Source organism: Euprymna scolopes, chromosome 7 (assembly GCF_053919585.1).
Source record: "Euprymna scolopes isolate OS-2025 chromosome 7, ASM5391958v1, whole genome shotgun sequence".
Taxonomy (NCBI): domain Eukaryota; kingdom Metazoa; phylum Mollusca; class Cephalopoda; order Sepiida; family Sepiolidae; genus Euprymna; species Euprymna scolopes.
In genome coordinates, this window is record NC_136488.1 from 158,117,900 (window position 1) to 158,133,298 (window position 15,399).

A 15,399-nucleotide genomic window follows, 5' to 3' on the forward strand; every position below is an offset into this window, starting at 1 on the left:
TCTTAAAGATGCTCAATTGTTTTATTAGGGGTGCTAAAACACTCTTAAAGATGCTCAATTGTTTTATTAGGGGTGCTAAAACACTCTTAAAGATGCTCAATTGTTTTATTAGAGATGCTAAAACACTCTTAAAGATGCTCAATTGTTTTATTAGAGATGCTAAAACACTCTTAAAGATGCTCAATTGTTTTATTAGGGGTGCTAAAACACTCTTAAAGATGCTCAATTGTTTTATTAGGGGTGCTAAAACACTCTTAAAGATGCTCAATTGTTTTATTAGGGGTGCTAAAACACTCTTAAAGATGCTCAATTGTTTTATTAGGGGTGCTAAAACACTCTTAAAGATGCTCAATTGTTTTATTAGAGATGCTAAAACACTCTTAAAGATGCTCAATTGTTTTATTAGGGGTGCTAAAACACTCTTAAAGATGCTCAATTGTTTTATTAGGGGTGCTAAAACACTCTTAAAGATGCTCAATTGTTTTATTAGGGGTGCTAAAACACTCTTAAAGATGCTCAATTGTTTTATTAGGGGTGCTAAAACACTCTTAAAGATGCTCAATTGTTTTATTAGGGGTGCTAAAACACTCTTAAAGATGCTCAATTGTTTTATTAGGGGTGCTAAAACACTCTTAAAGATGCTCAATTGTTTTATTAGGGGTGCTAAAACACTCTTAAAGATGCTCAATTGTTTTATTAGAGATGCTAAAACACTCTTAAAGATGCTCAATTGTTTTATTAGGGGTGCTAAAACACTCTTAAAGATGCTCAATTGTTTCTTCGTTGTTTGCTTCTTCGCTTACATGACGATACCCCGCAATGAGGAAGAGAGAGCGTTTCTGGAGTTTTCTGCTCTTCGGTTAAATTGGACGAACTAGAATTCCAATGCCAAACATTGACCAAATCAGCTGCTCTTAGCTGAGAACGAAGAATAGTCTGCTCATTCAGCAAGTCTTCTGTTTGGACAGCTTTAATGTCTTTCGTCAGGCTCTCACGTTCCAAGAATTCTGCATGTTTTTGTGAGGCTATCAATTTTTTCATCATTTCTCTCTTTTCTTGCTTCACGTTCACCAATTCTCTAGACGCTCTTTCGAATTTGTTTTCGAGATTCTGGGCTTGGTTATATTCCAATAAAGCCTGAAGAAAAAAAAAAACAGAAAACATATTTGGTGATTTCGCAGAAACTTGTTCCGAGCGAACAACCGTATCCAAAAAACAAAAAAAACAAAAAAAAACAGCAACTGTAAGCAACAACAAAAATAGTAGCAGCAACAGGGGAGTTACGGTAGCTCAGTGGTTAATAACACGGATTGACAACCTGGGCATGCGAAGTTCGAATTTAGAACGTTCCACAAAAACACTTTCACTTAGGGACCTTCACGTGGTCCTCCCGTAAGTACACTATGTCTTTCTAGGAGGAGTTCTTAATAGAAAGATATCGGGGAAACAATTGTCAGTAATTCGTCATCATGAATGATGTTTATCATCAAAATCATCACAAAGGTGAAAATGCGCTGGTTGATCACCGGAAGTCTTACTTTTTAGAAGTTGCCTTTTAGGGTTGTCTGAGTTTATTTCATGTGTATTCGGGTATGTTGCGAACGAATATCACATTTAAAATTCTAGCTGACAAGAACTGTTTACAATATTAACATTTTCACTATCTCGAAGTTTATTCTAATAGTTTGCACTAGCCGCCATTTTTTTTTTAACTTTCGTTCTTACGACGGTATAGAGTGGTTACTGGGCATGTTCAGTAACAGTTGAGGGTCAGATTTTACTGCAAAGCACAATTGTTTTTCAAAATTTTCACATGTTTCATTTTCTTTCCAAATTTTTTATTTGAAAAAGTTCATTTTCTTTCCAACTCAATAAAAAAAACACACACATTTTATCATCATTTAAAACTTTACATTTTTTTTAATTGTTTGACAAAAAATTTCCATTTGTTTTTTTGTTTTTTGGTAATTTTTTTCTATAAAAATTTTCCTCTTCTAAATTTTTACATGCAACATTTTCTTTCCAAATTAAAAAAAAAAGTCCATTTTGTTTCCAACTTAATACAAAAACAAGATACATTTTTACTATCATTACAAACATTGGATAGTTAATGTGTTATTAAAACTCGAATGACTCTACAAAGCAATTTCTAATAGGTAAGACTTCTAGTGGTCAACTAGCGCACATTCACTCAACAAAACAATAGCAGCAGAGAGGTGACTAGCTAAGTAGTTAACGGCACGGACTGACGACCTGGGTATGCCAAGTTCGAATCCAGTTCGTTCCACAGAAATACTTTCATTTATAAATGATTTCTAAAAAGAAATTGTATCAATTAGATTTCGAGACCTCTAAGAAAAGATCAAAATGAAAGAGATTACTTTGTGTGTACACTGTTCACTTCCGGTTGACCTGCGAACACTATAAACAAGCGGTTGTTTCGTTTTTCGTCACAAGCTCGATTTTTATTAAAGGAATACTAAATTATGCCTTTGTTAAAATATTTTGTAAAAAAAAAATGTAGGAAAATAGTATCCCTCTTTTTTCTTAAAATACAAGGTGTTCCAAAAGTCTTGGGCACATTTCAAGTCCTCATATCAGCTTAACTATGAATGGTAGTAAGATGAATGTGGTGACATTTTAAAGATAAATGCATTAAATATACTGTGAGACTATTGATCTTTTTTTCATCTCTTTTTAGATTCAGTAATAACGTTTACTCAACAGAAAATGCGTTTTGTGTGCTTGAATTTGCAAAAAAAAAAAATGAATCATGGACACTAGTTCAATATGTATTCCAAATCTCCAAATTTCCAGATCTTACACCCTGCGATTTTTTTTTTTTTTGTGGGGATTTGTGAAAGAACTGGTCTATTAGGTGTATCAGAAATTTGGAGGAATTTTTTAAACCCCTAAGAGAAAACTCCGAATAAAATATAAAAAAAACTCATAATTTCTCCTTTTAAAGTCGGCTGTTTATTTTCTGTATGGAATATACTTCCAATATAAACTATTAAAGTTGTTTTAAAAAATAATAGAAATATTATTTTTTATTTTTTAAAAAAGTGTGTACAAAACGTTTACAAAATGCCGACGCGCCTTCATACAGCCATTTTTTTTTACGTAATGAATCAATTGAATTTTACGAGTTAAATTTTTTTAAATTTTTTTCAATTAAAAAATCTATCAAAATTTTTCTATTGGTTCAATTTTTACGATATTTTCAAGATCAATGTGAAATTTTATACTCTTTCCAATAAGCCAAAATATAATATTTTAGACGAACGTTTTTTTTATTCACCCCCCCCCCATTTTGAAATATCTATTAAAATTTTAATAATTAATTTATGTACCAAAGTTTTATATATCACAAATTGAAGATAAAAGATCAATAAATAAAATATTCTAATTTAAAACAAAAAAAAGAATCGTTTTTTTAATTTACCTGTAAAGTGCAAAGTGTAAAAACTTTTTTCCACGTTGATTTTTTTAATGAAAGCTCATGTTATGCTTATATCGTCAAGTAAATACCAGACGCTGACGACAAATTTTTCTATTTCATTCAATGTTTTCTTTTTTTAGATATTAAAAAAAAAGTCAGTCGATAAAGAAGTATTAAAATATATCAATCAAAAACTCGTGTATTTCATTAAGAGAATTAAAAAAAATCGGCGAACTGGATTTTTTGTTTAAGCGGAAAAACTTATAAGTGAATGTGTGTTTCTTTTTAACTACGGAGGACGAAAAATACTAATTTTGGTTAACACACGCAATAAAAAAGACACATTATTTATGTCCCTTTGACGAATCCATATTTGATAAATTTCATAGTAGCAGGAGGAGCTCTTTTAAGCTTGGCGCAAAACACGTTACGAAAATGCGATTTTCTACTACACTCGCTTTAAAAAATCTTTTTATTTAAGAAATACGTGGAATTTAAAGTATAAATATGGATAAATTCTGAACAATGAAGAATGGAACTAAACTTTCAATAGTATTTTTATAGGTAAGTGATTTTTTGAAATTTATATCGATTTTTATGATCGACGTAAGTTAAATTTCGTTTATTTTCTTCAAATCTTTTTAAAGAAAACCGATTTATAAAAACAAATATTGCATAATTTGCTATTAAACCTGTTATCTTTTTTTAAATTTGGTCTTTGCTCTTTTAATTGAAAAAAATTAGGGTTTGATTTACATTTTTCAAGTAGTTATAAGCTTCGAAAAGATAGTAAGTTGAATTATTAGTTCTTATCACGTCATTTTTAATGGCCGCTTCTGTTACACCTACTGGTCTATGTGCCTTCCATTCCAAGAGACGTGGATGAGTTGCAAGCCCACATAACAGAAGTTGTTGCAACCATTAACAACGCAATGCTGGGACCCGTTTGGCAAGTATTGGACTATCGGCTTGATGTGTGCTCACATTGAACGTCTTTGAACATTCCATGAAAAACTTGAGATTACAAACTTTCTGAATATACCAGATGCGTTTTTATATCCTTAATAGTTCTTGAGATATTCAATGTCAAAATGTGCCCAAGACTTTTTGAATAGCCTGGTGCTTCTGTTTTATAAGATGATTATCTAAGGGCGATAACTCCCATTTACTAAAACAAATAGCATTGCTGAAACAGTTTACGACAATTAATTAAATATATATATATATATATATATATATATATATATATATATATATATATCACATATTGATCCCTTTTTGGATTTTGGTCTCATGCCAAAAGACATATCCGGAAATTGTTGAGGACCAAGATTGAGGTGTTCTATCTTCGTCTCATGGAGTTTCTTTGGCGAAAAAGAGAAAAGGGAGAAATATTCCCTCGCATAATTCTTGCAATAAGGGATCAATATGGGGGTTTAAATTTTTTAATTAATTAACACAAGTTAATTTTTTTTTAGTTTTGAAATTGTTTCATTGTTATAATTTATTTAGTTTTGATTTTGTGTATGTTAATTAAAAATGTTTATTTTATTACGTAACATTGTTTCATTTTTAGTTTGTTAATTAACTTGTTTCCAACTTGTTTCCTTTTCCGATTGATTAACTGATTATAATTGTTTAGGTAAAGTATTGTTTAGATATAGCTTTGCTTAGGTATAGTGTTGTTTAGGTATAGTGTTGTTTGAGTATAGTATTGTTTATGTATAGTATTGTTTAGATATAGCTTTGCTTAGGTATAGTGTTGTTTAGGTATAGTGTTGTTTGAGTATAATATTGTTTATGTATAGTATTGTTTAGATATAGTATTGTTTAGATATAGTGTTGCTTGAGTATAGTATTGTTTAGGTATAGTATTCGTATATTAATGTTTTTCATTTGTATTCATTTTTACTACGTAAACTGTTTCGGCAATGCTTCTTTTTTTAGTAAATGAGAATTATCTCCCTTAGATAATCCTCCTTTAAAACCGACGCGCCTAAATCTTTTCCTATATTAAATATCAACTTTGGAATGAAAAAAAAACAATGGTTTATTATTTGCTTGTTGACAATGCGCGCAGGTAAACCAGAAGAAGCCAGTGTAGATTCGAAACTATCTCGTCCACTTTGCTTATTTACTGGGATCCTTGAATCCCAAGAATTCTAACTATAAAGATATCAGGAAACGAATGCCAACAATAATCATCTGATTAATCCGAAATGAGTGAATGATGCTCAACATAAAATCAGAAACAATATTTAATTTTGATCGGCCAGATACTTTATTCTGATTGGTTACTAAAATGAGATTTCAACAAATCTGAAAAAGTTCTTCCAGAATCCAAGTACCAGTTAGGTATTGGATACATGACCGAGAACTCAATCACAGCCAGTTGTGAGACTCAATCGACCACACGAACCCTTGTCACTCACAGCGCGGTGATATCAAATACTACACAGATGCCTTGCAGACAAACTAAATTTACCTCTAGCAGTTGGATTGCAGGTTTTGGGCAGAAAACAGAAGAAACTGTTATCGCCTACTAAACATAGCGACGGCTTATACACACAGTCTCATGAACTCATTCACACAGACTTCCCCGTAAAAATAAAAGCAGTATTAAGAGTAAACTTGGGTAACAGTTCTACATGTTTTAAATTGTTTAAGAAAGTTCCAGTTTTTGTTACAGACACCAAATATCAATTATACTAAAATAAGCCTTAATTTTATTGGATAATATACTATTTTTAACCTTCGATTGTTAGTTATGAATTGTATTTTTAATTGTAATTAGTTGTTCAATATGATCAGATAGTAATGAGTTTCGTCAACCTAGATGAAAACGTTCAATAAGGTAAATTAGGTGTGAAAAAGATTATAAAATTTTTTTTTTTTTTTACATAGGCGTCACCACATTATCAAGGCCCAGAGGCCACTCAAGGATAAGGGTTAAAGAGTGTACAGTAGAAATTGGTCAATATAGTAATCATTAGTAATGAAAATTTGGTAAATTTGATAACTTATATGGAACGGCTCATCAAGAACTTATTTACTTTAGACTTGAACACAACCATATTGTAGTCAGCCGGAAAGCAGGAAAACGGAAGACAATTCCACAGGCGTGCAGTTACTGCAGTTCTAAGAAAGAAGCTTTGTTCATGGAATCTACGTTTAGGTTTAGGCACAGATAAAGAGTGGGGGAAATTATTGATAGTGTTTACAGCTAGACGAGTGTTTCTTGTGAAAGTTTGGCGAGGGGGGACCATAGATTGAAGCTCAGTCGAACACTTTCCATGAAAATAACGATACATCAGAGACAAACTCGCAACATCTCTTCTGTGAGATAGAGGTTGCAGGGAAGAGAAAAGGACATGGCCTACAAGGCTACGAAGTCTATTTTGAACTCTATCAAGGCAGGACAAGTCCTTTCTAGCAGCTCCTGCCCAGATGTGGCAACAGTATTCCATCCTTGGACGTACCTGGCTCTTATATAGATAGAGAATAGCATCAGCAGTGAGATATCTACCGGATCGATAGAAAGATCCCACCATTTTTCCAGCGGCCTTGGCAACAGATTTGATGTACGTGTTCCATTTAAGATCATTTAAAATATATTTAAAATAAAGTACATTTTATTATTTGCTTGCAACCAATGGTTGCGGGATTTGGAGCTGAAGGGAATCAGAAGATTTAGAAGGAACCGGGATCGGAGTTGGGCTTGTAAGAATTTTAGTCTCCTGAGAATCAATAGAAACTCTGACTAGCGGAAAACTCCTAGAATTTCAAAAAATCAGATTTCGATTTCCTTATTTTAAAAATAAGGAAATAAAAGTCTGAATTTTTAGAATTCTAGGAGTCAGAGTCGGATCTTATATCTTTCGACTCCTAAACTCTACTAAGCACTAAAAACTGCACACTTCACGCCAGATAAAATATTTAAAATTTAAGAAAGATTTTATTCTTACTTGGATTCTTCTCTTTACTTTAAGGGTAACGTTTTCAATTCTGGGTGAATCCGTTTTATCGAAAACCTTATCATAATTCATTGTTCCTTTAGCTTGTTTCATTTTCTCGGTATTGGCGATCTGGGTCTTTATATAAAATTCCTGATTATCACAGATATTTCTAACGATTCAATATGTTTGGACATCGTCTCGCATTTCACCAGCAAATAATCAATTTGATCCATGAGGTCACTGTTAGTCTCTGCTTTCGACATAATCACTGAGATCAAATCAAGAATAACTCCCTTAGATTTCATGTATTCTTTTTCTTGGGAAGACCACAGATTGGAAAGATATCCACGCAGCCATTTTAAGAATACTATCTTAGATTCTGGGCGCCTTTCTTCTAAAATGTATGGATCCTGTTCAATTTTATCTTTTTGGAAATTAAGTGACGTAATTGTTGAATGTTCGAGATTGTCGTTTTCTTCTATTCAGCAAAAGACAGACTTTTTCGAGATTTTGTGTTCTTTAGCTCTTTCTGGATATCGTTCTGGATGTCATTCAAGGAGCAGATGAGGGTAGAATTAAAATCAAAAAGTCTTTGAATTTCTTCATGGTTTCCTTTGGTAAGAAGATTAGAATCAAGGAACTTCTCTTGCAGCTTTTGGTAACATTTCTCAAATTATTGCTTCCTGTTTTGTGTTGTTTCGTTCAAGGAAGAAATCATTGCCTCGATTTCTATATCCTTCGATTTCGCAATGTGGACGTCAGCTTCTTTTATAGATTCTTCCAGTGCAGCAACTGCAGAGTTTCGTTCAAACAATTCAGTTTTGAAATCCAAATGAGATTCTTTGAAGTTTTTAAGATTCTTTAGTTCAACTGCTTTCTGTTTCCACCGATTCTTTTCTTTTGTAGCAGTCTTGGGATCGATGAGACTTTCCTTCAGTTCTTCGTTGATACACTTATTTTTCTTTCGTAATTCTTCAACGGCGCTTTTTTGATCCGTAACAGTTTGGCAAGTAATGGTCGAGTGCTGCTTAACGTCTTTCATTTCTTCTGTTAAAGGGTAGTAATCCGTAGCGATGGGACGTTTCTTATCTTTTTTCTGTTCTTTGTCTAAATCAGACGCAGTAGACTTCCGTTGCCATAGCTTAATCAAATCAGCCATTCTCAGTTGAGGCTGGATATTGGTCAGTTCACCTTGCATTTCTTGCCACGAAGTCGATTTCATATATTTCGCCATAGTCTCACGTTCCATCCTTTGTACGAAATCTTCTTCGAGTTGTTGTCAATTTGGCCAAATCTTCGGACGTTCTTACAGATTTAGTTTGAAGATTCCGCGATTGGTTATTTTCTCAGGAAGCCTGAAAAGAATGAAAAAAGCAAGTAACTTTAACGAACGAGAATTCTTTATCAAAATCTGCTTGGAATATATTATAATAAAACTTAAAATAATAATTTCACGAAAAACACCCGTTTAGCTGAATCAACTGTGAAAAATTTCCCCCACTCTTTATCTGTGCCTAAATCAAAACGTGGATTCCATGAACAAAGCTTCTTTCTTAGAACTGCACGCCTGTGGAACTCTGTTTCGTCTGCCTGCTTCCCACCTGACTACAACTTGGATGTCTTCAAGTCCAACGTTAACAAATTCCTAATGAACCGTCCACTTAAGTAAACACCTCATCAAATCTCCACACTAACGTACTGTACTTGCAATATCCCTTATCCCTGAGTGGCTTCCAGGTCTTGATAAGTGGTGACCACCGTGTAAAAAAAAATTTTTTTTTAAATAATTTATTATATAAAAGGCAATATGTCTGCCTGTCTGTCAGTCTGTCTGTTTTCATATTTTCAAACTCTATCTCTTCCGAAACTAAAAGTTTTAGATCGGCGCTAGGGGCCTGAAATGATTGGATTTTTATGGGCCGTTCTTTTGTTGGTCTTTAGCCGGTTACAATAGTTTTTAAGGGGTCAAAAAGGGATCAAAATTTAAAAAATCGTTATACATTTTGTACATTCACCTTAGTTTATTTTTAATCAGATCATATGCGTGTCACGTTGGTACAGTGGTAACGTCACCAGCTTTGAATGCTAGTTTTGTTTTTGATTTCGATTCTAGCTGATGGCACCCAAATACTTTTTTTTTACTTTTGAAATCACGACTCTGTAATAATATATACGAAATCTGGATAAATCAAAATATCATGTTTAAGCGTATATTACGATCGCCCCCCACCCGCTAATATTTAATAAAAGTCATCATCATTGCAGAGTGAAACGATAAAATTGCTGCCCTAGAAAAGAAGACATAATTCCATTTCCGTTTGTGGTAAACTGTTTTTCGTTTTTGTTGTAGACCATCTACTAGATGACAGTTGTGTACGAATCCCAAGAGCGATAGGTCCTTCTATCTTGTCTAAAAATGACACAATATTCAAAGAGCAAGATCGGAGATGCGCCGCTGTACAACTCATGCTCTGTACCGATCCAATTTATGAGACAACAGGAATATTGCCGGCATTCTAAAGATTCAAATCCGGACGGTTCAACGCTTGAGGGACGTGCCTGGCATAATGAAAACAAAATTTCCGGTCACGCTTATGGTCTTTGGTGTAGTTTCAAGTGAGGGCCACATCATGCCACCTCACATCTTCTGAAGTCGGCTTGAAAGTTAACACCAAAGTATACCTGGATGTGCAGAAGGTTGTGGTAATCCTCTGGTGCGATCAGGTGGCCGCTGGTAGACTCGAAGTGTAGCATTAGAACCCGGCGCCAGCCCACAAGTCCAAAGAGACCCAGGCTTGGCTTCAGAAAAAGTGCTACGACTTTATAGTTTCTCTTACTGGCCCCCTCCTGGTGAACTACTTCTCTTTGGTCATACGTCGAGAACATCACCAACATGACCTCCCACAACACCAATCATCAACGCTATCCGCCGAGCTCTCGCTGGTGCTTGTAGAAAAGGCATGCTCCCAGTTCCGGACCCGTATCGAGACGGTGATTCAGACTGAATGTGGCTACATTGAATAGATGTCAGCTCTCCTACATAATCAAGTTACCTGAGTTGATTTTTTCTATAAAAGTTTAAAAATAAAGCTGTAGTGTTGTTTTCTTTAGGGGGGCAAATGTGTCGTTCTACCCTGTATAGCGCATGAATCCGCAGATTCTATTGTTGGCATTGGTTTCATCGATAGTTTTGTTGTCAGAATTTTTTCTAGAAAAACATCGGGTACTTACGGGGGGAATCACAAGAAGGTCGTCAACATCTCGAGTGAAAGTGATTATTTGTGGAAAGAACTGGATTTGAACTTGGAACACGCAGGTCGTCAGTCTATGTCGTTAACCACATGGCCACCGTTTAATAGCAGTAATAATATTTAATAGGAGTTTTGCCTTACTAACTAAACAAAAATGATAACTATCCTCAGACCTATATTTACAGAACTTAAAATGTTTATAAGTCATACTAAATATTAAATTCATTTTTAAAACAGAAATACATCACAAATACGTCACAGGTAAAGCTAAATAAATTATTTTTTAAATTAATTTTACAACTGGATTTCCTTTAAAATAATTTATGTTCTTAATCTATTAATTACGATAGCGTGTGTGCTATTTTCTGTGTCACGCTTACATCTTTTTTCTTCGGAATAACTGTCGTCCAAGTATTATGACTTTCCATTTCTCGTAATAAATAATTTTACCAAGAATTCTTCATAAGTTTTGGTTTCGGTTTCGATTATAGCTGTTTTTATATATTAATGAGCTGTTTTTGTTTGATCTTAAAAACAGTTCATAAAACATTTTACATCAATTTTATTTTTATATTTGATCTGAAAAAAATTATTAACACCTAATGTTTGATTTTTAAAAAAAACGTGCATAAACATATTTCTATTATAATTTTGTTATAGAAGTTCAAATAAAAACTGTTTGAATAAAACTTTTATTTTTATATTTGCTTTAAAAAAAAAAATCTGCATTATATACAGTGTTGGTCATCCGTAGCTTAAAATTTGTCTGACGTCACTTCCGCCGAATGGTTTTGTGAACAAAGAAGTGCGAATCTTAATGAAAGCCGGATTTCAAATTATCAGCATGAAGCAAGACTTTAATAAAAATTAATCATCAAACTGAAAATAAACCACAGCCTTAGCGATATAAACTATATATAAAATATATATAAACTATATATAAAATATATATAAACTATATATAAAATATATATAAACTATATATAAAATATATATAAACTATATATAAAATATATATAAACTATATATAAAATATATATAAACTATATATAAACTATATATAAAATATATATAAAATATATATAAACTATATATAAAATATATATAAACTATATATAAAATATATATAAAATATATATAAACTATATATAAAATATATATAAAATATATATAAAATATATATAAACTATATATAAAATATATATAAACTATATATAAAATATATATAAACTATATATAAAATATATATAAACTATATATAAAATATATATAAACTATATATAAAATATATATAAACTATATATAAAATATATATAAACTATATATAAACTATATATAAAATATATATAAAATATATATAAACTATATATAAAATATATATAAACTATATATAAAATATATATAAACTATATATAAAATATATATAAAATATATATAAACTATATATAAAATATATATAAAATATATATAAAATATATATAAACTATATATAAAATATATATAAACTATATATAAAATATATATAAACTATATATAAAATATATATAAACTATATATAAAATATATATAAAATATATATAAAATATATATAAACTATATATAAAATATATATAAACTATATATAAAATATATATAAACTATATATAAAATATATATAAACTATATACAAAATAATTTGCTTTCTTATACTCTTCCATATTTATTTAATCAACAATGCTTCAAAGCAAACAACCTTTCTCTTTTTATGATTAAGTTTTGGCCAGACAAAAGTTTGCACATACTAAAAGAATGTTTATTTTACGACAATCTTTTCTTTTCTTTTCTGTTTAAAAAAAAGAGAGATGTTATTCTCGAAATATTAAAGAGTACCACCAATTCGGTTCATCACTTCAACACTCGGTTTCCACACTTCTTATACTCTTCCATATTTATTTACCAACAATGCTTCAAGCAAACTATTTTTTTCATTTTATAGTTTTATAGTCGTTGTTTTGTGTTTTGCTTTGTTTTTGTAATTTCATTTGTTTTTGTTGTTATTGCTGCTACTTTTTTCAATTTAATTTTCACTTTCGAAAACATAAAATTATCTTGGGACATTTTGCATGTTTTTGTTCATGGAAATTGTTCCAGACAAGGCATGAGGCCACTTGGTTTTAAAAGAACATCGTCCGGATAAATTTAGACTTCCAAAAATAATAGTCCGGTAATGGTACATATTGTAAACAAGATGTATCTCAGCGTTCGTTTCGCTTTAGCCAGACCATGACGTCAACAGCCGAATTATGCCGGGCAACAGCTCGGGTTTAGCTGCTGTCTTACGTAACACTCTAATCAGCCAATCAGAAACTAAATTACAACTTTAAAACCTCTTTGATTAAAAAAATATTTTTTACAAAAAATACTTTTTAAAATACTTCGTAAAAAAGTTTTGTTTCCAGTTTTCCTTGTCAATAAAAAATTTTAAAGCATAAAAAGAATGGCAAAATATATTTGAAAAACAAAACAAAACTTCTTTGAACCTATTTTGAAAAACATTTCCTTTGAATTAGTTGACCCCCACTCAAAAGAAAAAAAAATTTTCTGCTACCTTTTCTTCATAGTTATTTATAAAAAAAAAATAAAACACCAAATCACGATAGGTCTTTTTATATATATATATATATATATTTTTATTTTGTTTTGTTTTTGTTTTTTTTTGGGGGGGGGGTCTACATCTTACAGTTATTCATTTTGCTGTTTTCTTTTATGGTATAATTTTTTCGCTCAGCATTATCCGGCTGTTAACGTCATGTTCCGGCCAAAGCCGAGCAAACGCTGAGATACGTCTGGTTCACAATGTGCACTAGTACCAAATGTTGTTCATTGCCAAAGATTAAACATTAAACTCCAAAATTATGCACAATAATAACAAAAAAAATATTTTTTTGTACTTACGAAGAGAGTTTGTTTCGCCATGTTCATGTTTTGTCAAGTGATGAACCGTTTTATTTAAAGTTCGTCTAAAAAATCATCGACTCGGTATATCTTAAAGCTTTAGTTCCGCCTTGAAAATCCTGCTGTGTAAAAATAAGCATTCAATCGATTTTTATCTATATTATCTTTCTCTTAGTCTGTCTGCCTGTTTGACCGTTCCACTTTTCTCGGAAACTACAGATCTGATCTAGCTGAAATTTTGTATAGACCTTTGTTTTGATAGAGCAGCTGACTAAGTATGTACAGTTGGAGATTAATAGGGATTATTACAGATCAGTATTTAATGCAGAAAAGTTAACACAAATTTAACCATATTCAATCATCAATTTGACATAAAGCACTCATTCTAAATAAACGGGCTATAACTTTTCCTTGTTTCTAACAGGCAAAATGTCTAGTATTTATATATTCATCTACATGCTATTAAAGACCTGTGGATCTTCTTTCCTTTTTACTGTGTTATCTTGTCACCGTGTAAATATCTACAGATGTGCATGTTTTGAAAATGGATGACGTCATAAATGATGACACTATAAAGATTAATGGTAGTTGTAAAAAGGTCGTTGATCCTTGTAACGTCATAATGGATGAATAGCAGTTGGCAAATGCGTTCTTAATAATCATAAGGAAGTGTGTGCATGGTCACAAACTTGCTTATTTGTCCTCGTGCACAAGTATTCAAGTTTCGTCTGTTCAGATATATTTCTTCAATGTTCAATACAGCATTGAAAGTTGTAGCAGAAACAAATAGAACTCTTTTCTTGTGCGTCAGTGCCTCCCCTGACTGTGCGATATGGCACATACTGACCAATCAGAGGCATAGCGCAGGGATCTTCCTTACCCCCTTAAGGAACTATAACTGCTTCCATCTCGGACAAGAAAAACTCTCCCTTTGTTCAGCGAGACGTCAAAGAGAGCTGACCTGTTTCCTCTCTCTCTCTCTCTCTCTCTCTCTCTCTCTCTCTCTCTCTCTCTCTCTCTCTCTCTCTCTCTCTGCCTACATCGGTATAGACTGTCCCCACTTAGGAATAACTACCGGGCAAAGGCAGACGACGAGTTCAATCCCAGCTATATCCTAATAGCATCTCGCCTTACTTCAATAAACCTTTTCCTTGCAAGTTTTACGAAGTCATTTGTTCGCTTATTCAGTAGCTTGTGTTGAAAGATTTATTTTATTAGGGAGTGCCCGAAAAGCATTAACTCCACTCCCTAAAAAGTAATTGTAAATAAAAGGTTTTCAGAAATATCTCCATATATAATAAAATAGGAAAGATTATTTCCATCCGAAAAAAAAAACGTTATAGCTTTGCAAACGTAGACGCCACATATAAATTCAATACGGTAAGACTACTAGTAGGTGCGTGCAAAATGAATGCCGATGCTCAAGATGTATGAACATTTTGACCCCTCCCTTTACTTAAAAATTCACCAAAAATCAGATAATAAACCAATTTGAATGAAATTTTCAGTATTTATCCAATAATGATCACGGAATATAATGAACTAAGTATTGTTATTTAAATCTGAGTGAAAATGTGTTATTTTGTATAAACAAAAAATACCTTTTCTAAAGTTATGGTTTTCAGTAGTAAATAAAAAATGCATTAATTTATTTTTGCTTTTTTATAAAAAAAAAAAATAAAGCATCGTAATTTGTAACAATTAAAAAAAATATTTAATTTTTACAGGGACATTACGAAAAAAAAAACCCTAGAGTCCGTATTAATGAATTCGATATAACTCGAAGGAAAAATTAATTTCTTGAGCTACCGATATT

General features: G+C 31.8%; 1 protein-coding gene and 1 long non-coding RNA gene across 9 annotated transcripts in view; one reads left to right on the forward strand and one right to left on the reverse strand.

The window, feature by feature from the left end:
• LOC145280105 (uncharacterized) overlaps nt 1-15,399 on the forward strand; it is a 124,349-nt gene that overhangs the window by 58,239 nt on the left and 50,711 nt on the right. The window lies entirely within an intron of this gene.
• Nucleotides 717-14,470, reverse strand: LOC145280104 (uncharacterized). 2 transcript variants are annotated; one of them, XM_080131842.1, is made up of 3 exons: nt 13,584-14,461; nt 7,408-8,753; nt 717-1,137 (listed from the first exon to the last, which is right to left on the reverse strand). In XM_080131842.1, exon 2 carries the CDS (start codon nt 8,645-8,647, stop codon nt 8,072-8,074), a length of 576 nt encoding a protein of 191 aa, XP_079987968.1. In that variant the 5' UTR covers nt 8,648-8,753; nt 13,584-14,461; the 3' UTR covers nt 717-1,137; nt 7,408-8,071. The 2 variants fall into 2 exon arrangements, with proteins under 2 accessions (XP_079987968.1, XP_079987969.1); XM_080131843.1 differs by lacking the exon at nt 7,408-8,753 and having other exon boundaries at nt 13,584-14,470.